We start from the raw sequence: 20,657 nt of genomic DNA on the forward strand, positions 1-20,657 counted from the left end.
TCTCTTTCTGTCTCTCTCTCTCTCTGTCTCTCTCTCTCTCACACACACACACACATACACACACACACACACACACTCTTCAGGTCCCACGGGTGACAGTGATGGCCTCTGACAGCTCAGAACATGATGACATGGCCAGCAGTCACCAAACATGCAGAGGGGGAAATCCCCATGAAATAAATATCACACACACACACACACACACACACTCACACACACTCACACATGCACGCACGCACACACACACACACACACACACACACACACACACACCAACAGGCTCACTTCACTTGAGGAGGTGAACTCCCAACTGAGACAGGCAAGGAGGAACAACCCTCTTAGTCTTGCCCTGCTGACGCATTCACATTTAACCCTCACACTGCTGAGTGTGTGTGTGTGTGTGTGTGTGTGTGTGTGTTGCAGAGCAAGAACATGTGAAAGAGAGATAGAGAGAGAAAAAAACACAGTGAGTGCAAGTGTATCCGTACGCCTGTGAGTGTGTGAGCATGAGTGTGTGTGTGAGTGTGTGAATATAAGTGAAGCAGGCAGAGCTTGGTGCCTTCGCTTCCTTTTTATAAAGGCAGGATGGAGAATCCATGTACCCTGTCAGCTTGGGACACTCTCCACAACACACACACACACACACACACACACACACATTTGCACTTGCACATTAAAAGTGTGGGCTGCTTAGAGGAGAGGCGTAGAGACTGCAGAGGAAGATGAGTCTCTCCTCTGTCAGGCATCAGAGGGAGGGGAGAGGGAAAGAAAGAAGGAAAGAAAGAAAGAAAGAAAGAAAGAAAGAAAGAAAGAAAGAAAGAATGAAAGAATGAAAGAAGGAACAAAATGAAGGAAGAGAAAGCCAGAGGGTTTTCTTGAATTGTGGCACTTTTTTAATTACAGAAAAGAGGATGATGTTTCATAAAGAGATGGAATGCCCTATTACTTGTATATTAGTTTATTAGTGTATTATTTGTATATTAGCAGATTGGTAGATTATTCTGTGGAACAGCTGCAGGTTTTCCCCAGAGCAGCTTAGTTTTGTCCCAAAGAACAAATTCAGCCCAGGAAAGCAGAGCTCAGAATAGTTTGCATATCCAGTCATGTGGAACACTTGCTTTTGACTGCTGGTGAAGTTTGATCTGTGACTCTGCTCTGCACACACACACACACACACACACCCAGATGGACAAATAGTACCTCAGGTTTGCCTTGAGGAGGACAACAGTGACATCACAGCTCTTATTTCACACCGATAAATCTAGAGCAGCATCTTCTCCGCTTCAAACTCCTTCTTGGGAAATGATTGTGCTAAAAGGTACACACACACACACATTCACACATGTACTGTATATACTCACACTGTGGTAGGTCCTTTGTGAGGAAATAGCCTAAAGCTAATTCACGCAAATTAAGAAATCTGAATATTGTTGCAAGACAATAATAAATGAAGTGATCTTTTCATGCTCTATCTCCTCCACACCCTTCTAATCCATATTATACACAGGCAGATTCTCCGACAGACCAGTCACTGGCCTCTTGACCAATTAGCTATTTTATGTAAACAGACAAAAAAAATTTGGTGGAAAAAGTGAAATTGACAGATGCCAAGAGTCGACTCTGCTCAGTTTGGATTCCCGGAGTCACCGGCCGACCCCGACTCTCCAGCTTGTTGTTGTCAAGGGATCAGTTGTTTTGGGGTCAACCCTTCACCGCCAGCAACAACATACTATGCAACCATGCATAAAGAGATCACACACACATACACACATGCATAAAAAATAGCGCTACTTCTTCTTCTTCTTCTTCTTCCTCTTCTGGGGGGCATCCGAGATCACTCCTGAGACCTGAGACTGACAGGGTTTTCTTCAGCCGCTGTGGGACAAGCTGCCTGCATGGGGACATGTCACCAATCGGGGGGACAGCCCGAGGACAAACAGCCAATGAGGGACGAGCAACTGTGAGTACAACTATCCAGCCGAGCAGGCAGAGATTCCAAACAGAATTTTACCAGTGGGACCCCTCCTGGGGAGCTACAGTGTTACTGGAAGAAGAAGTTATTTGGCAAAAGTTTGCCATGTGTAAAGTGAAGATGGTGCATTCAGAAAAGTTTCAAGAGAATGTAATATTGAAGATCGACTGCAGAAAATGTGCATTCCCATCATGCAGCTTTCCCTAACGTTGGGATCGGGATCCAAAGTGGATTCCCTTGATATCAACACTGCAAAAAAAATCTCCATCTTAACAAGTCATTTAGTCTATAAGTCCTAAAATGGTAATTTTCTTAAAATAAGTGAAAAAATCTGCCAATGGGCTGAGATAATTTCACTTCTTTCCAATGCAAATCCACTTGTTTCAAGAATATTGTAGAATCAAGTGTCATTTTCTTGATAGTAGTGCAGTGATCTGCCTTATTCTGACTTGTTTCACCATACTGACACTTATTTCTAGAAAATTCCTGAAACAAGTGAAGCTGCATTGGAAACAAGTGAAATGATCTCACCTCATTAGCAGAATTTTTTCTTTTGGTTTAAGAAAAATAAGATTTGAAGGTTGAACATGAGACTAAATGACTTGTTAAGATGGATGTACTTTACAGTGAATATGGGGAATCCAGAATCTGGAAAAATTCCTAAACAAACTTACAAGACTGCAATAATAACTGGTTGTTATTTTGAAATGAAAAGCTACTACCAAGACACAAAAGCAACTGAGAAATGTGACCAGCAGCTTGATTTCTGTCCCACCTGGGAATTCAGTATTTTTCGCTCTGTCTTACTGTGAACATGTTTTGTGAAAGATAAGAAGAATGTTGGGGCCAAAGGAATGTTCCAACCTCAAGACGGGGTCACCTGCCATGAAACGTTGGGAACTCCTCGCATTCTAAAACGGAGAGGAGAAAAACAAAAAGGAGATGGGAGAGCGGGAAGGAGAGAGCAAGACAAGACAAATATTGTTTGTTCCCTGAGTTCAGTAACCGGGCGGACAGTTTTTCGGCAGAAATCCCCCACCGCTTCCACTTCACCGCTCTGCAGCGGAAGCAGGTAAAGGAGTGGGTGGCGGAGGGTGGAAGAGCGGATGCATAAGTAAAAAGACAGCGAGCAGAGGAGAGGAAGGAAGACAAGGAGAAATAGAAAACAGTGCGGGAGAGGGCAAAGGAGGAGCGGAGAAAGAGGAGGGGCAAGGTCAATGGAGAAGAGGATAGAGGAGAGAGGAACAAGAATAGAAGAGGGGAAGATGAGGGGGGAAGAGAGGTACAAAAAAGAAAGAGGGGGGAAGAAGTGGGGAAATGGGAGAGTAGATGGGATGAGGAGGGAAGAAGAGAGGAAGGAGGAAAGGGAGGAGAGAGGAAGCGAGGGGTTAGACAGGGTGAAGGGCGGGGAAAGGAGGACAGTTGACTCATCAGGCCTGGGCCAAGAGGCTTCTCATTTAATTAAACATGAACTCAAAAAAACCCTCTCTCCCTCTCTCTCTCTCTGTCTCCCTCTCTCTAAAATGGAGGCAGGAATCTGACTTTTTGTCCATTTTGTTTGGCACAAACCTGCATTACCTGATGCGTTTTATTTTTCCATTGAAGTGACCAACTGTTGAGGATTTTTTTTGCAGTTTCCATCCAACACACGGCATTCAGGGTAACTGAGTTTTACGTCAGAAAACAGGCTAGTGAGCCAATAGTGCATCAGGATTAGGAAAGGCCGAGCACAGGCCTGACCAAAGATGTGCTCAGAAACATCCAAGTCAAGATGGAGACAGCTGAGTGAGATAATCTTGGTCAACAATGACTCTTGACAGACTGACCATCCTAACAGAGCACCGATCTACACTACCAGTCAAAAGTGTGGACACACCTGATTGAATGTACCATGTTTTTCATTATCTTAAAGCCATTTTGATCTAAAGGCTTATGGTTAAATGCTTGAAATTTGTTTCTTAGACAAATATAAATAGTGAAGTTGATCCTATGTATGAATTTCTTCATCAAGGCAAAGGGCGGCTACTTTAAAGAATCTAAAATATAAGGTAGTTTTGATTTGTTCAACACTTTTTTGGTCACTGCATAATTCCATTTGTGTTATTTCATAGTTTCGATGTCTTTACTATTATTCTAAAATGTGGAAAATAGTAAAAATGTCCAAACTTTTGACTGGTAGTGTACATTACGCAAAGACACAGTTTCATGTTTATAGTGACTTAAGTAACCATGTATGAGTGGAGGAGTGAAAGAAAGAATGAAAAGAGAGAATAAACAGAAGGTGAGTAAAAAACCAGCGAAGGAAAATTAATGAGCAAAGAGAAAGACTGAAAGAATGACACTGTGGCTCTGCAACTGGGACTTTCTGAATCAACCTTTGGGCAAGACCTGGATTTCTTTTATAGTTGGACCCTTCGGTAAGCAGGCTTTTTCCAAGTTTTAATCTCCTTGACACCTATAACTCTCCATAGGCACTGTGGGTGAATCTAGATTTGACACCAGATCTTACTATTTACACCACAAAACCCATTATTTTTGGCCAGAGGTCTTCACAAGCTCTTCCAGCAGCAGAAGAAAATAGGAGTCAGTGAAAACAGTGCCTGGAAAGAGCAGGGTATGTTTCTATCAATATATGGCACAATGCAGAGAAGGTAAAAATGGTCCCTAGGCGCCTGTAAGCTCTAGGTAACATGCTTTGTAAATAAATGTGCTTTGTAAAGTTCTGTCTGATGCAAAACACTGACATTTGTGCTCTCTGTGCCTCCAGCGGCTCCCTGAGCAAAGCTCCCTACAAAACATGAACCCATGTGTGGTGCGGAGCCTCGGGCTGACGTCTGCCTATTGGAATCCAACTGCAGATCCGCCTCTCCGTATAGCGGAGCGGCACATAACACACTTCCTGCCTGTTATCAACAGAAGGCGCTAGGCAACAGGCGTGTGCTGCTAGGGAAACAGCTGTGTGCAGCCGGGGAAACAGGCATGTACGGCCGCAGCAGGGAAACAGACGTGTGCTGCGAGGGGAAGTGGGCGGCCAGAGGAGGCAGGCATGTGTCACTGGGGGTCTGGCTGCCTGTCTGTACGCCAACTGGGCCGGGCTGGCAGACAGAGAGCTGTAAACAAGCCGCCATCAGACATCCATTTCAGTCACATTATAGGTCTAAAACTAAAGGAGCGTTTCAGGGACAATGCATTCTCAATTGATACCCCCATTAAGGTGTTCGCTATAGTTTTTGCCTCATTAGATGTTTGCTTCTAATGCTTTGAGTTCCCTATAAAACACTTTTCACTCTATATACACACACACAACAGTGCAATAATTTAGAGGCTCTTTACCGACAGTATTCCTCACCAGGGATAATGGTGTCTAACTCTGGGCCATTCTAAAGTGTTTTATCCCCAATTTTAACCCGGTCTTGCTCCAGTTACCACTGATTTTTTGGGGATTTTTTGGGATTGTCCTCAGAGAAAAGGGGAAATCAAGCAAACCCAGGTGTAACTGTTGCCGGTGTGAAACATGGTTATTGTGCAGCATGACAGCAGCATCGCTGCTTCAAAAAGGAACTTATATTTTTGGGGGAGACGAGGCTGCTGTGTAAAGATGTTCTGTTGAACCAACGCTGTGACCATCTATGGTGATATAGTGCATATTACATCCTTAAAATACTATAAAAATATTAGAGAAGCAAAACAGGCAATTAAAATACAGGACAGCTTCCTAATTTGCACAGATGCAGAGTGATGCTGATCAGGAAGAGCAGCGACACCGCCTAGTGGCAGCTTGGAGCTGTCGCACTTCAAGACCAAAGTTTGAAAAACAAAAAAAGATGGAGCCAGCCACAACATGAGTGTGCATTGCCATGTTTAATAATATACCACCACTTCAAGTCTAACACAGAGAAATCCAGCACAACCAAACTTGACTTGTTTCACTAGGTCATAATTTGCTTTTTAAAAAAACTGTACAAAAAGGTGAGTTTAAAAAGTTCATATCAAGCCTTTTATTTGGTATACAGATATTCATAGATTTATACAGTATATATAGATATATGTATATATGTAACACATGTGCCACTGCAAAGTCACGGACAAACTCATCTATGATAGGACAGTAAAGGAAAAAGAAATAAAAATATATAATGTGCTTAACTTCAAAGGAGTGCAGTGAAGCGTGTAATGAACGGTGACCAAAACCGGAATGATGAGGTAACTGCCAGGCAGAAGAACAATCACTTATAATGGTCAAACAATAATAATAATAATAGTAATAGTAATAATGGTAATAATAATAACAATAATAATAATAATAGTAATAATATGATCTATGAAAACAAACGGATCAATCAGGCAACCGAGAAGCGTAGTGGCAGCATGGACCCTTAGTGTCAAACTAGAGAAAAGGATTAAAGTCTATTACACACATACACACACAGTATGCATACGTACAGACAGTGCATACACGTACAAACAGGAAGTAAAGTCAGTCGCTCATGAGAGCAGAAACTCTCAGATGTCATTACTCTTGTCTGATACATAAACAGAAACTCAGGCATGCTCCAGGACACCCAGAAATATCTCACTCACACACAGGCATGTACCAAAGCCCAGAATTATAGGGGCAACCGAACGCTTGCACAATTGCAGTGCATGTACACACACACACACACACACACACACACACACACACACACACACACACACACACACACACACACACACACACACACCGCTGCAGCATGAAGACTCAGCAAAGTCTGTGTCAGAGGTTGGGTCAAGCAGGTTGCCATTCAGAGCTACTGAGAGATGCGAGGGCTTGTGTGCATTGATGTGTAGAGGGGGAACGAGTGACAGATGGAAGGAGAGGAGGGAAATGACAAGACACAAAACAACTGAGGGAAACTGGCAAAAATCAGATCAAATATAAGGGAGCGGGCATATTCAAAATTCAAAAACAAAGCATTAAAGAACAAGGAAGGAGTAGAAAGTGCTACACACAGAGGGAGGAGGATGGTCTGTGTGTGTGGGTGTGTGTACACGCACGAGTGTGTCTTTATGTCGGGAGGGGGGCAGTGCTGAAAGGGTTTGACGGACAGTTAGGAGTGTCTGGCTCCCCCTTGTGGTCACTCCGAGTCTCGCTGGACCTCTGAGGCGTCGGCTCGGCAGATGGGACACGTCCTGTTGGCCTGAGGACAGAGAGGGGAAACGAGGTGGTTTCAGTTGAGAGGCACTTCAGAGTCAGAGGGAGGTTTTGAATCAGATGAAGGCACAATCCTAAAAATGATTAATCTCAATACTACATTCCCCTGTTCAGATTTCTGCTATGGTTTTTTAGTTCATTAGATATTTGACTGACATGCTTTGTTTTGATTTGAAATCCTATATAACCCGATTCAAAGTATGCTGCGCTGTGGCTTTGGGCCATGCTTATGCTTCTACATCACATGGCCGCGCTTCGGTTAACACAAGGATCTGGTGTCCTCCGTTCAAGTGCCTCTTAGAAAAGGGCAAACAACGGATATATTTTAGCATTTTCAGGGGAAAATCGCGTGTCGAGGCATGTCTACAGCTTCACCAGATGTTCCTGTCTTGGGGTTCAGCTCAGTTTACAGATTTTGAAGACTCTCTCTGTGCTGAATCCAGGGGCTTTTAGACACTTACAATCCCGTGGTTTTCAATCCAAGAGATTTAACTGTCGAAAGGAAGTCAGGTCCTCACTAGACTCTTCTACAGTCGAGAGAAGTTGCCTGTGTCACTCCTTGAATGTGTACATAGTTTGAGTGTGTGTTAAATAATAAAGAAGTGTTTTTCAAAGAGATGAGCAGCAAGTTCAGTGTCTAAATGTTGCCTGGTCAATGAACATGCAGAAAACAGACTTCAACACCAGAAAATCATCCGTTGGCCTGTGTTGTCCTTGGCGCTGCAAAAGCAACTGTTGCGTGACAGTTCAGCTGAGAGACTCAAGTCTATTTCCAAACAATGCGTGATAAGACGTAGATTGACTCAAGGCTTGTATACGAGTTACAGACGGACGGTGTGAGTCAGCGGGCTCCGCAGCACCCTTCTGACTCGGTGGGTGAACTCACCCTGAGCCACTTGTCGACACACTTCCCGTGGAACTCGTGGCTGCAGGGCAGGACTCGCAGCAGCTGGCGGGACTCAAAGTCACTCATGCACACCACGCACCTGCAACACAACAGCTATTATGAGGCAAGGCACCACCACGCCAGAAACATGTTGTTTAAAGTAGACATGGTTGCTTTTTGACACCCGTGCCCCTTCTGTTCCCCATGGCACTGTGGTCATTCAGGTGTCAGACACCTTAATCCTCTGCATAAAAGGAAGTTCAACTTCTACTATTGTGGAAATTTAACTCAACTATGAACTTTCACACCGTAACTACTACAATCCTCTTCTTGTATTCAGAAAGAGCTTCTCTGTCTGCTGTAACTACTCATGTCAACATCTGAGGAAAAATCATCAGTTGTTTTGGGATGTATACTATTAGAAATACAAAAAGTAGGACTTTTTGATCAGAATTCACAACCCTGCTGGACATGGATTATGGCTGGTATTTGCACTTCTGTGTTCTGAAGTTGTTTTTAGCTAGCTAGCTGAAGCTAAAAATATGCCAATGGACTATACAAAATCTGCACTTGTTATACATCATTAAGCTGTATTAGTCAAACTGTAATTCTACCAAATTCCACTTGTTCAGGCGATCCTGGAGGGCTAAAACTCAATTTTCATTAAGAACAACTCAGAAAGCTAACTTTGTATTAACATGTGATGACCTGGTGGTTGTAAACGGGCGGTACTCACAGTGTTTGTTCAGACTGGTGGTTGTTAGGATTGAACCGGTAGGAAGGCAGCTGTTCGATGTCTCCCTTGGTCAATCCTCTGAGCTTGGCCTCTCCCAGGCGCTCTGCCAGGTTCAGGAGGGCCTGTGGGAGACAACAAGGACACAAGGATCAGATTTCTGCATCCAATAACTACACAGACAAGGACAACAAAAGAAAAAAAACAACACAGATAAAGACAAACCTCATAATTTTCCACTTCTCCATCGTCCACGTCCAGCTCTAGACTGATTGCGGGACCTGTGGGCTGGACTGGCAGCATCGAACTGAAGAGGGAGAGATTTAAGACAGAATTTTTGGATTATAATATACCAAAGGGGCAAATGAAGCTTTACTGTAGAGAGTGAGGCACTGTAGTGAGTGCCCTATAGTACACTAGACTGCTGCAATACTGACCAATTATCCAAGTCATAGTCCTTGTGCATCCATTGTGCCTTTGATGTTTTTTTATGCTTTGTTTTTATACAATTTAATGATGTACTTACAGGAAGTAAGGCAGGAAGCTGGGGTGGTAAGGCGAAGGTGGCAGTGGCTGTTGCGAACGGTAGCGTCGCCCTGGGATACGCCGAGGCATGAAGTTGGGATAGGACTAGGGGGCGATCGATAACATATACATGTCAAATCATTTACATTGATTTTTTTATTTTCTACTGCATCAATAGAGCGAAAAAACTGAACTGCTAAATGCTTCTTCAAAGGAGGCAATAATCCATTCCTGCTAAACTTCCACACTGTCAAAAAGAAATAATAGATGCTGCTCACCACTCTGAACTTTGTTAATTCTGAAATTGGCAGGAATTGCGCTTTAAATATGTTCACGCCATCAATGCAGGAGGCAACAATGCATTCCTTCAACATTGACAGCTGAGAAAAGACCACGGAAAAAAAACAAAATACAAGACTGGATTGCTCACCACTCCGAAGAACTCCTGCGGCAGAGGATCATGGGAGAGGAAGTGAAGCTGTGTGGAGTGTGGGTTGAGGGCAGGATGGGCGGCGGGGGGGTAGTGGAGCCCCGCACCCAGAGACAGGTGCTCTCCTAGCAGCTCCACGTCATTCTCTATCCTCTGTAACGGCTGGGGAGGGAGGAAATGAAGTCAGAGAGGAGAGGGTGATGGAACAGAGAAACACATACTGTTACAGTCTGAGCTTAAACACGGTATTTGAAAGAGATTCTGATATTGTTGTATGTAATAACAGCAACTGGGTATCAATTCAAACAAGATTACAGAGATAAATGTTCACTTCACTGCCCTCTCTCCTGGGTGCGGTGGAGGGAAGAATATCAAACCCCAATACAACCAATAAATAGGTGCTAAGGATGCGTCATAAAAAAATTATATTCGAACATTTGTTCGCAATGATCAATGTAGACTTTTGTTATCTGGCCATCAACCTTTTATTTTTAAAAATACTGAGATATGTCATTAAAATACTTTTACCGCTATAGAACTAAACTGTAGTGCTCAAATGGCGGAGTAAGAGCTGTAGCTGTAGATCAGCTGCTACAGGGCTTCTGGTGTCAATAAAAAAAACAAACAAAAAAAAAAACTCCATGCTTTCTGGCTTGCTTTGTACTCATCTTTGGGTAGCTGCGTTCGGTAGCAATTATGTCATTATCAAAGCCACAGAAAAAGCCCAGCGTGGGCAAACTTCAAGGAAGTAAAGCACAATCCACTTCAGTGTAAGGTGTGTGGAACAGAGCCGTCGTACCATGGCTCCTCGACAACAATGCTGAATCATCTCAGAAAGCATCCAGCTATTTCTACAAGTTAAGAAGATGGAAAAATCCAAACTGGCATGACATTTGTGCAAGTGTGCCTTGGAAGTGTGACAGAAGTGTAACTAAGGGAATCTTTGCTTTCACTGCTGACATGATTGCTTAAGATATGCAACCGATCAGTACCTCTGAGAGGAGAAAGTGATGTAAGGGATTCTTTTTGTATGGAATCTGCTTTAGTCTTTGTAAATTTTGACACGCACCGAATATTTGAATATTTGTTAAGACCACGCCTTGAATAGCCGATCATGAGAAAATGGATTTGTGCATATCCCTAATAGATGCAGAGGAAATCTGAGTGGAGGATAATTCTTTCTGCAAACCTTGGCAATTATTTTCAAAATTATATACCATACTTGTCAACACTCAAAATAGTTGCATCTGATCCTACATTACCAGCCAAACCAGGTCATTTTATGGCTGAAACTAGCTTCATGGTCAACACAGCACAACGCATATATTCCCACTCACCGATCGAGCCTGCTGTGTCGGGTAGGGTCCAAACTGTCCAGGCTGGGGTAGGTGAGGTGGGTGGTGGGAAAGGTGCGGGGGAGGGTGGGGCAGGTGGGGAGGGGGAAGGAGGAAGGCCGGGTCACTGGAGAGCAGCGATGGGAACGGGTAGGGCATGGGTAGGTGCTGCACAGAACAGGTCTGGAGGACCTAGGGGATGGCAAACAGGTGGAAAGATTGTGTGAAGCATGCTGGCCATAGTATTTTTTGCATTGCACCTATGCAAGCACATACAGAAATATAAATAGCTGATGCCAAGTTATCAGTAGCAAGTATAAAAATAAAGAAGGTAGAGATTAACTGAAAAGACATCAAATACAGGAAACTCATCAGAAACAAGCAAAATGTGCGACTGTACTATCTGACAAAAAGACAATAAGAATAAAAATATATTGACCAAACTGGACACCTGGATTGAAACTCTCTCTCACACACACACACACACACACACACACACACACACACACACACACACACACACAAACAAACACACTCACGGGAGGGGGGACGCTGCAGACGGGGTAGTGCTGTCCACTGAAGACCACCGAGCATGCTGGGATCTGCTGCGGGGCGGAGCGTGGTGGCAGGCCGGGCGGCGCCCCCGGAGGAGACACAGGATATGACACGGGAGCTGAACCCTAAATACGGAGATCAGAGGGCCAAGGTCATCACCCAAACACACAGACTCTGATTTAGAGCTGAAGAGCTGGAGTCATAAGACTTAGTCCACATGCTCTAGAGAGCAAATGGAGCATAACAAAACTGCATGCATCAGTATTGAGATCACAGATTTATCTTTGGCGTTCTTTCTATCTTTGCCGGGACGTTCATGATTCAGAGTTTTGCTTTGTATCTGTAATATCTGCACTTGAGAGCATGTGGAATAAGTCTAGCCATTAGAGTGCTATTTTGAAGAAAAGTGCAATACTTTTCCATGTTGAATTGGCACATTGTGGATATGAATTCTGGATGTGAATTTGGTTGATAAATAACTAAAATCTCAGTGAATTCCTTTTACTTTCAATTGATATTGTAATGATTTCCAAATGAGAAACACACCACAATTTGCATAATATATAGTGTTTGAATTTCACTCTAAAGTTAACTCATTTCTAGATATAAATATCATTGTGAATAATTATACTGAGAGTAACCAGAGAGTGGTAGGCCATTGAAGAAATAATATGATGGGGAGAAATTGCCCAATAAAAACGAATCATATTATTGAATATGTCTTTTTAAAAAGGGCAAACAAGCTAGACTTACGAAAACATAGGCCCACATTATTTATCAGAATCCCATCGCCTACACTGTGATGATGAATATCCCGTGATAAACTACGGGCAATGTAGAAACCACATCTAACCCAGTTGCTGGTAAAGCTATGCCTTTCAAGATCAAAGAGACCACTGTAGTAAATTAAAATAACATTATAACATATTCATACTCACACTGTAGTCCAACTCTTCTGGAGTCGCAAATGAGCCAATATGCCTATGAGTAGCTGAGTTGACATTTTACAAGCCATTATTTTAAAAGTGTCCCATTATATAAATACTTGGACACCCAACTGATTCAATAGTCACATCACTCACAAGCATGAATTACACAGGAATGAGACATTTAGCTCTACCTTCAAGAATCAAACTTTCAATCAGCATGGTATATTCTGATTCAGAAGCACACTGGAATAATGTTTACATGAAATAAATTTTTAAAAAGCCTTCTCAACTGTAAAACTGCAGCTGCTAGCCAGCGGTGCTTTTTTTTTTTTTTTAGCATATTTTTGGCATTTTTTGCACATAATTTTTAGCAACAAAGTCTCATCATCTATCCTACTCACCTGGTCGTGGAGGTCCAGCACCACACTGCTCTGTTGCTGGGATGGGTGGGCGTGGGGGTGCGGGTGCTGTGGGTGGGCCGCAGGGTGCAGCAGCCTGGGGGACAGGTTCGGTGACTGATGGAGGGGTCTGGGGGAGAGGTTTGGGGGGTGGTAGCCCGGGCGCTCATCGGGCCCGGGTCCCGGCCCCGGCCCCCGGGGAGGCTGCTGGCTGTAGGGGGGGTAGCTCTGCAGGGGAGCCGGGTGACGGTAGTTCTCGTCCTGGTGGCCCGGCGACGGGCCGTGGTGGGAGTGCAGGTGGTGGTGGTGGTGATGGTGGGGGTTGGGGTGGTGGTGGTGGTTGCTGTTGCCGTTGTAGTGGTGGTGGTTGTTGTGGGCGTGGTGGTGGTGGCGGGTCAGGCGGTCCCTTCGGCCGCGCTGGCGCCTCATTGGAGGACTGGGGTGGGGGAGAGAGGGGAAAATAGGGAAGAGGGAGAGAGAGTTATGTTTACTTGTCATTTGCATCATCATAAACACGAGGGCTGTCAATTGCCCTTAAAAATCTAATTTGACTATGAATTGACTGAAATTAGTAAAATCCAACTGAAATGTGAATATTAATTATGAAATTTACATAATATTGACACATGAAAGCAGGGTGCAATGAAATTGTATCCAGAGTTGATTTACGACATGTGTTTTTTCCGTCATTCAATTTCTTGAAAAGATTTGGGTTGATGTTTTGTTTTAAATTTGCAAGAGGGAAGAGTAAATCACTGGGTGAGTCTTGCCTCTTACTGAGGGAAATCCAAATATCTTCCAAACATTGCTAATTAAATTAGGAGGAGTAGCGATATCCTTGTCAGGCTGTCGGGAGTGTTTTCTGCCATGATGCCGGCAGCAACAAACTAGCAGGCTAGTAGAAGACTATCACGAGAGCATCGGAGAATGAGAGTCTATGGAACCATGGCACGAGGAGCCAGTGATGCGTTCAGTTCAATCTGCTGTTTAAAAAAAATGCTGTTTTTGACACATTCGATGGGCAGGTTGGGACTAGAATTCATTATGATTTGTTGACATTTTAATGAAACTCGTATATTGAAATTAGCCTAAATAAACACATCTTAGTCAACAGAAATCCACAAATACTTGCAAACTGAATTGTGCATCACTGAACATGATCATGTATGCACCACTATTGCATTGCTATTTCTATATCCCCAAGTATTTTGTTTTTGAGTTGGCTCATGTAAACTTTGTATCCTGTTTTCAGGAAAAAACATCAAAACCTATTGAATGATTGAACACACATACCTGCGACGGTTGCGAACAGGCGTGTGGCATCTCTCTGGCATGTAGTGGGGGTGTGGTCTGCGACTGGGGGGCAGCTCCCAGGGGCGAATGGGAGAAGAGGGAGTGGAGGGAGGGGCAGAGCTTAGATCCAACATGGACTGCTGGGAAAGACGCTGCCTTTTCGGGCTCGGACTGTCTTCCATCTGCACAGATATATGGAAGGAGGAGGGGGGACGAGAGGGATGGTAGGAGGTCAGGAAAAAAGAGAAAAGACAGGAAGTGAGTGAGCATGAATGACAAAGAGAAAAAGCTGAAATTCAACTCCTATTCAAATTGAGTGCACACCGAGGCAACAAGCAGTGGCCATTTTTCATACTCACCTTGTCCCGATCCTCACTGCACACATTATCTGGATGAAAGTGTAGCACTCCTCCTGCAGGCCACAGGAAAGAAAAAAAAAAAAAATCACACAAACTCAGATCAGATAGGGCTGAGCAAAACATCAACATCACAAGACACACAGACATACGCCTGCTAAGCCAACAGAAATAAACCAGCAACAACACACAGACAGCTGCTCGCAGTTGATTTTATTTTCCATTCCAAGATCACATCAGATGTCTAAAAAGTCGGCATCTTGATGCAGGCTAGCCCATTTGCTTGAAGTGTACCACAGACTGAAAGGCTAGAAGACCAGCATTGGGATAAAAGACTCTAATTTAAACTAGACTGTGTCCAAGCTTCTACAGTGAGAGCAAAAATGTGCGCCTGAGCTCATGCTAAGCAGGCAGTCATGTTGATTGTAGCTGGGTCCAGTGCTACAGTCCCCTGTCCTCAGCAAGGATCTGGCTTCAAAACGGCCTTTTGAATTCCCTGCTTCAGACAGGCAGGCAAGAGAGGAAGCCATCTCTGGAAGATGTCACACTAGACTCTCATCTTCTCCAGCTCTCACAGACAAATCATTCCCTCTGATCTAACATGAAAAGCATGCTGCCTTTGGTTATACACGCACACACATGCCCGCGCTGACTCGCACACACAGGCACACACAGTCCTCTCCTTATCAAACATGTACAACACTTGAGGGCATCCTGTTGGCTCTGCAAGCTAGGGCACACATCGCATGTTTGAATCCGGTTCACAACCCTCGTCACGTCATCAGCACGCTCTCCATGATATACTATCCACCATGATATACTATCCAATAAACAGGGGCAGCAGGGCAGCGTAGGGATTAGGGACCCAGACCGTTAACCAGAAGGCCTGGGTTCAAACCCCAGTGTTGACAAGCATCTGCCTTGCTGAAGAGTCCTTGAGCAAGGCACTGAATTCCTACCAGCTACAGGAGCGATGTTATGTAGCTGACCCTACTCGTCCATACAAGCGAAAAGATAATTTTCTCCCCTGGGGATCAGTAGAGTACCACAAAAAAATGGGCCACATAAAAGCAGGATAACAGTAATCTCCTTGAAGATATGAATGGGAGTTGTGTGTCCAAAAAAACTGAAATACTGGGAAAAAGTGAGAAAATCACATCTGTGAATAAAGCTGTAATGCCATAAACATAATCTCAAAAACACACAATGCTCTCCCGGTTGTTTTTCTGACGGCACACATGTGTAATCTGGATGCTGCACGTGCGCACAAACAATTCCACAGCTTAAGAAGGATGTCCTTGAACTCGGCTGACAAGAGTTTCCTTTAAGCAGGCCCCCCAAAACCTTTTAATCGCCAAAAAACCCTCTCTCTACTCCCTCTTTCTGCCTCTCCCTCTATGCCTCCCTCGTCCAACCAGCCCCTTCTGCCTCCTCATAAACAACAGATCTAAAAGTGCCCCCCCCCTCTCTCTTTCGTGTCTTTGCGACGCCACTCCGGAGCCATGTGAAGTCTGCAGAGAGTGACAGCTCAAAGACGCCCTGCTTGTGGCTGTGGAGAACAGAAGGACAGGCGGCTGGTGAGTGACTGACTTTCTGGAGCTTAGGCAGGGAGGGATACGGCCGATACACTAGCCTAAATCTTTACTCGCCCACCATCCCTTTTCTTTAGGCCTCCAACTTGGGGAGGACCCCAGGGTGCCAGGCTTCAGCCACCCATGTGTTTTGACAAGAACTAGGCCTGTTAATGCCGATTCACCCCGAGACATAGGAGAGGGGATGGCGGGCGAGTTTGGGGCGGGTTCTGTTGGCGACCAGACACGGCCTTGTTTGCTCCGAGCATGGCTGCCGGGGAAGCTTGACACTATTTCTTCGCCGCCGACAATCGATTGAGAGTAGTAAACTTTAAGTATCAGCTGACACCGAGTAGCCATTTGATCCTTTTCTTTTACTGAACTATAAACACTTAAACCATTATTTGGGAGTGACTGGCCAAAAATGGAGAGACAATCCTTTTTTCCCCCTATATGCTGTAGAGAGATCTCACATTATTCTACATGTGAAACAGCAAAAAATGAAATGCTTTACTTTGGTTTTTGAAATATTACACATGGATCTGTATATAAGATTTTGGTATTCAGGGAATTCTCAGACACCAACACCCAATTTTAACTCAGCATCGACCCAATATGTAACAGTATTGCTGCATCTATAATAACTGGTTGCTATAAAGTTATTAATGCCAGCAGCACTATTAAAGCTAGGCCAGTTCATAACAAGTCATTTGGTGGGTTTATGTTTTAAAGTGGGGAGGGAGAGCAAGAGAGAGAAAGGTGGGTGACAAAGGAGGAGAGATAGAGGGGGGGGAAGCAGGCACAGGGACACATTTTCAGCACCCCCAAATCCAATCCAGACACATTCCGCTTAAAGTGATGTTAAGAGGCATAAAATGCTGAGACGTACAAACACAAACAAGCACAGACAGACAAGAAATCTATAATACACTCAAACAAGATACACTGACTCTTATTCCACACACACACACACACACACACACACACACACACACAAAGACCCCGGGTGTTGAGGAAAAGGCATCTGCAGCTGCTAAGAGCAAGGAGGAGGATCAAACAGCTGGGAGATGCACTGTTTAAGTCATCCACACAAATCCCTTTGTAGTGCCTCAGTTTGGGAAGCATGTGTGCATGTATCTGTGTGTGTGTGTGTATCTGTGTGTGTATGTGTGTGTGTGTGTGTGTGTATGTATGTGTGTGTGTGTGTGTGTGTGTACCGCATGTGTGAATCCCTTCTGTGTGGGTTATTTTGGGTCTGGATGGCAACAGTACTGCTATTACAAAAGGACTCCATTAAAAGCCTGCATTCATTCATTCATTGCATGGGGAGTTTTTTTTTTGCCTTTGGGGGAATCCACTGTGGTATAATGGCTTGTTTCTCCAGTCTCTCTCCAAAGGTTAGCAAGTGGAACCTGCTGAACACTAGACAGACTGGTGTCACTGTTGAAAGCGCTGACAGACAAAGTAAAGAAACCAGCAACATGCCAACACAACTCCATTGTTCCTTCCTCTGTGCCTTTGTCATCTGACAGCTCTTTAAATCTGCTATGCCTAACCTATTTTTACTCTGTTGTATCTCAGCCACTAAATGTGAGCTGTGTGTGTCTTTTTTGGGATGGGGGGCAACTTATGGAACATAGTATCTCCAGGCCCAAACTCAACTGTGTTTGGTGTTAAGAGGTTGAACAGCATTACTTTTTTTTTTTTTTAAGCTTAAAAGATGATAGGCCTAGTGGTGAAGTGCTCTGAAGAGCATACTATTCTGTGCTTGTCTGCTGCACAGCAATGAACAATCTGAAAAAAGCTCATAGCACCACCAGAAAGAAAGGGCTCTTTCTTTTCCAGACATCTCAAGCCATTTCAAGGCTCTCTTCAAAGCTCCAACTTGATCTTTAAACAGATTCCTCTCATACATAGGTCTTGTAAAGACTGTAGGCTGTTTGAGTCACTAGGCGATGGCATACATCATTGATCTGATGATAGATGAAAAGGCCTTGCTACCCATCAATACTCCAATCTGAATCTGCATTACTTCCACCTATCCACCTGCTGATGGATTAATTTCATGCACTGTCTACACATTGTTGGATATGATCAACTCTAATTGTAATTCCAATTTAATTAACTCTAATTTCTTTAGTGCTGCTGCACTACCTTGCTACTTCAGGAGGAGTAACATAATGTAATTTGCAGTCTTCCAGCACCACCATGATAGAAAATCTGTGGGAGAACCCTGCACTATACAGTTTCACATTCCTACTGAGGGTCAGGCTAATTACACTGTACACAGAGATGAGGATAAAGCCTGGCAATGACGTACAAGGCAAAAATCAGGAACCTAGTTTGCCCAGTTTACCTGATTAAATGCTATCCAAACCTCTACAGCAGAGCCCCCACTACAACACCTGACGTGAAGCCTGGCTGTTAAAGCAACAGCTGACAGTGAAAGGACCCAGCCTTTTTATTTACATGTCTGCAAGCCTGTTAAACCGCCAACGGTCTGCTTCCCTCCCCCAGGGGCTGTGTGCTGTGAGTGTGTGTGATCATGCATCTAGCAGGGCAGCAGGCCCTATTTATTGAGGCTTATTGCTTACCGGCCCCGGGGTGTCTGTGAGCTCCGTGTGAGGAGTGGCGCGGCGCCCCTGCGGACAGGTAGCTCCCCTGGGTGTGCTGCTGGCTCTCCGGGTAGCTCCGACCTCCGTGGTGCGGTGCCCACCCGGGGTTGCTCTGCGGCGGGTAGCTCACCCCTCCGCTGGCGTTCATCATGCTCCCGTTACCGACTGCGTTACCGCCGTTGCTTCCGCCACTACCGTTCATGCCGAAATGATAGAAGCCAGACCGAGACCGCGACCGAGTCCTCGGGGGGTCCATGGCTGAGGAGGGCGGTGGTAGCTGGACGTAATGAAGGTAGGCTGGAGAGATGGAGGTTTAACTGTCGTGGGCAGGAACCTCCCTCGTCAGACCGAGTCTCCGTGTCTCTCTACCCACCTAGTAATCTCCGTTACCGACTAATTCTTGTGACTGTTTTCTTAGGCATTTAAAGCCGTTGTTTTCATATAATAAGACGAGATAGCTGGAAGCAACGGAGGGTTCAGAGAAGCACAGCCCGCTGATGTCGCACAAGCACCATCTGCATCGACTACATCCACTCTTCTCCCCTCGCTATCCGTGCTGGTTCACGCCGATACTTCGTGAAAAAAATGTTTTAATTTAACTCGTATGAATGCAAATATGTACATCAAATAATTCTATATCCACGGCGTATAATAGAGTGGTAGCCGACCAAAACAGTATTTTCTGTAAGTTAGTTAAGCCTAACTCGGTATATCAGTGGTAGCCAGAACAACAGCTGAGCAAGTCTCAGGTTCTCTATTGTCTTTTCAGAGTGGAGCTCTGGCTGGCTTTCCCACAGTAAAAAGTATTTTTGGGGCGTGTATGCATTACTCGCAAGCAACCCGTTTCCTATTCGAGTGAACAGTTTACTGGGACATTTGTTTACAAACAATTGCAACTGACTGAAGTGAATGTTGTTAGCTAAACGCTCAAAAGCTGAGTTAAACACTACAATCCCTCAACACACAAGAACTCAATGCAAGCAAGATGGCTAGCTATCGAACGTTAGCAAACTAAAGGAAACCAGCTGCCCAGTTAGCTGGCTGGCAAACAAAGTTATTAGCATAAGCCTGTGACTAAATTACAACTAAACTGCAATGGGTAACCTACTCTTGATAGTAACGTTACACCCCTTTACGTTCGCTAACTATACCTGCCCTTTCATTAGCATAATGTCGATATTCTCTTAGCTAGCCCAAGGCTAACAACAGGAAGCTGGATCTAGCAGGGAAAACAAGTCCAACAGTGCCGACATTACAAGCTAGCAAACGTCGTACAATATGGAGGTAGCTAGCAGTACACCGTGCTAATAACAAAATACTTTAGTCCGTATAAGCAAACAGATACCTTATCCCATAAGTAAGGTGCACAATTTTTGCCGAATGTAAATCCCCTCTCGCATTCGCTATCGAGTGTTTTCTCTGGTCAGCGGGGAGCGTAGTGGAGATCAATCAATGGGATTTTCACATCTCTGCGCAGTCGCTTTCAATCGATCACAGAGAAATGCGACGATTGTAGATCTTGAAGTTCACTCCTCCGCTAAGGTTATATGCAAATCACACGAATACACAAGCGTGAAAACGCCACACGGGTATAACACTCTGGTAGCTCTAAGATTTGATTGATTACAAACGATCGAGGTCGATTTTAACAAGCAACCAGTTATCTGAATTGACTACTTTGGCCTGGCAAACCGCGGGCAGCGGCCAAGCTCATTAATAATTCAGCAGCTTTATACCAGAAATACTATAGGACTACGTTTTGAAAGCTTTTGGCTTTATACAGCTTTTCAGGGAGACTAGTACATTATACAATGATAGTTATCCAAGACAACTTTTTCGATATGCTATTCGTCTACTTTTTTCCTT

The 20,657-nt window shown here is 44.3% G+C and overlaps 1 protein-coding gene across 1 annotated transcript; it reads right to left on the bottom strand.

Moving 5' to 3' along the window:
- Positions 1 to 5,946: 5,946 nt before the first annotated feature.
- LOC139925369 (E3 ubiquitin-protein ligase RNF38-like) lies at positions 5,947 to 20,207 on the bottom strand. Its single transcript, XM_071916723.2, has 12 exons — positions 18,771 to 20,207; positions 14,609 to 14,661; positions 14,250 to 14,431; positions 12,960 to 13,392; positions 11,614 to 11,754; positions 11,078 to 11,266; positions 9,741 to 9,902; positions 9,312 to 9,415; positions 9,011 to 9,092; positions 8,789 to 8,910; positions 8,053 to 8,152; positions 5,947 to 7,152 (listed from the first exon to the last, which is right to left on the bottom strand). The coding sequence occupies exons 1-12, from the start codon at positions 19,045 to 19,047 to the stop codon at positions 7,090 to 7,092; spliced, it is 1,908 nt and encodes a 635-aa protein (XP_071772824.1). The 5' UTR covers positions 19,048 to 20,207; the 3' UTR covers positions 5,947 to 7,089.
- Between the last annotated feature and the right edge of the window lie 450 nt (positions 20,208 to 20,657).

Source organism: Centroberyx gerrardi, chromosome 16 (genome assembly GCF_048128805.1).
Source record: "Centroberyx gerrardi isolate f3 chromosome 16, fCenGer3.hap1.cur.20231027, whole genome shotgun sequence".
NCBI lineage: Eukaryota > Metazoa > Chordata > Actinopteri > Beryciformes > Berycidae > Centroberyx > Centroberyx gerrardi.

Coding starts and splice junctions, on each gene's coding strand:
- LOC139925369 (XM_071916723.2), bottom strand. CDS start 19,047: ATGGACCCCCCGAGGACTCGGTCGCGGTCTCGGTCTGGCTTCTATCAT. Junction 11,267..11,613: donor TCTGCAGCGTCCCCCCTCCC/GTGAGTGTGTTT, acceptor GCCATCCCCTAG/GTCCTCCAGACCTGTTCTGT. Junction 9,093..9,311: donor AGCTTCCTGCCTTACTTCCT/GTAAGTACATCA, acceptor CTCCCTCTTCAG/TTCGATGCTGCCAGTCCAGC.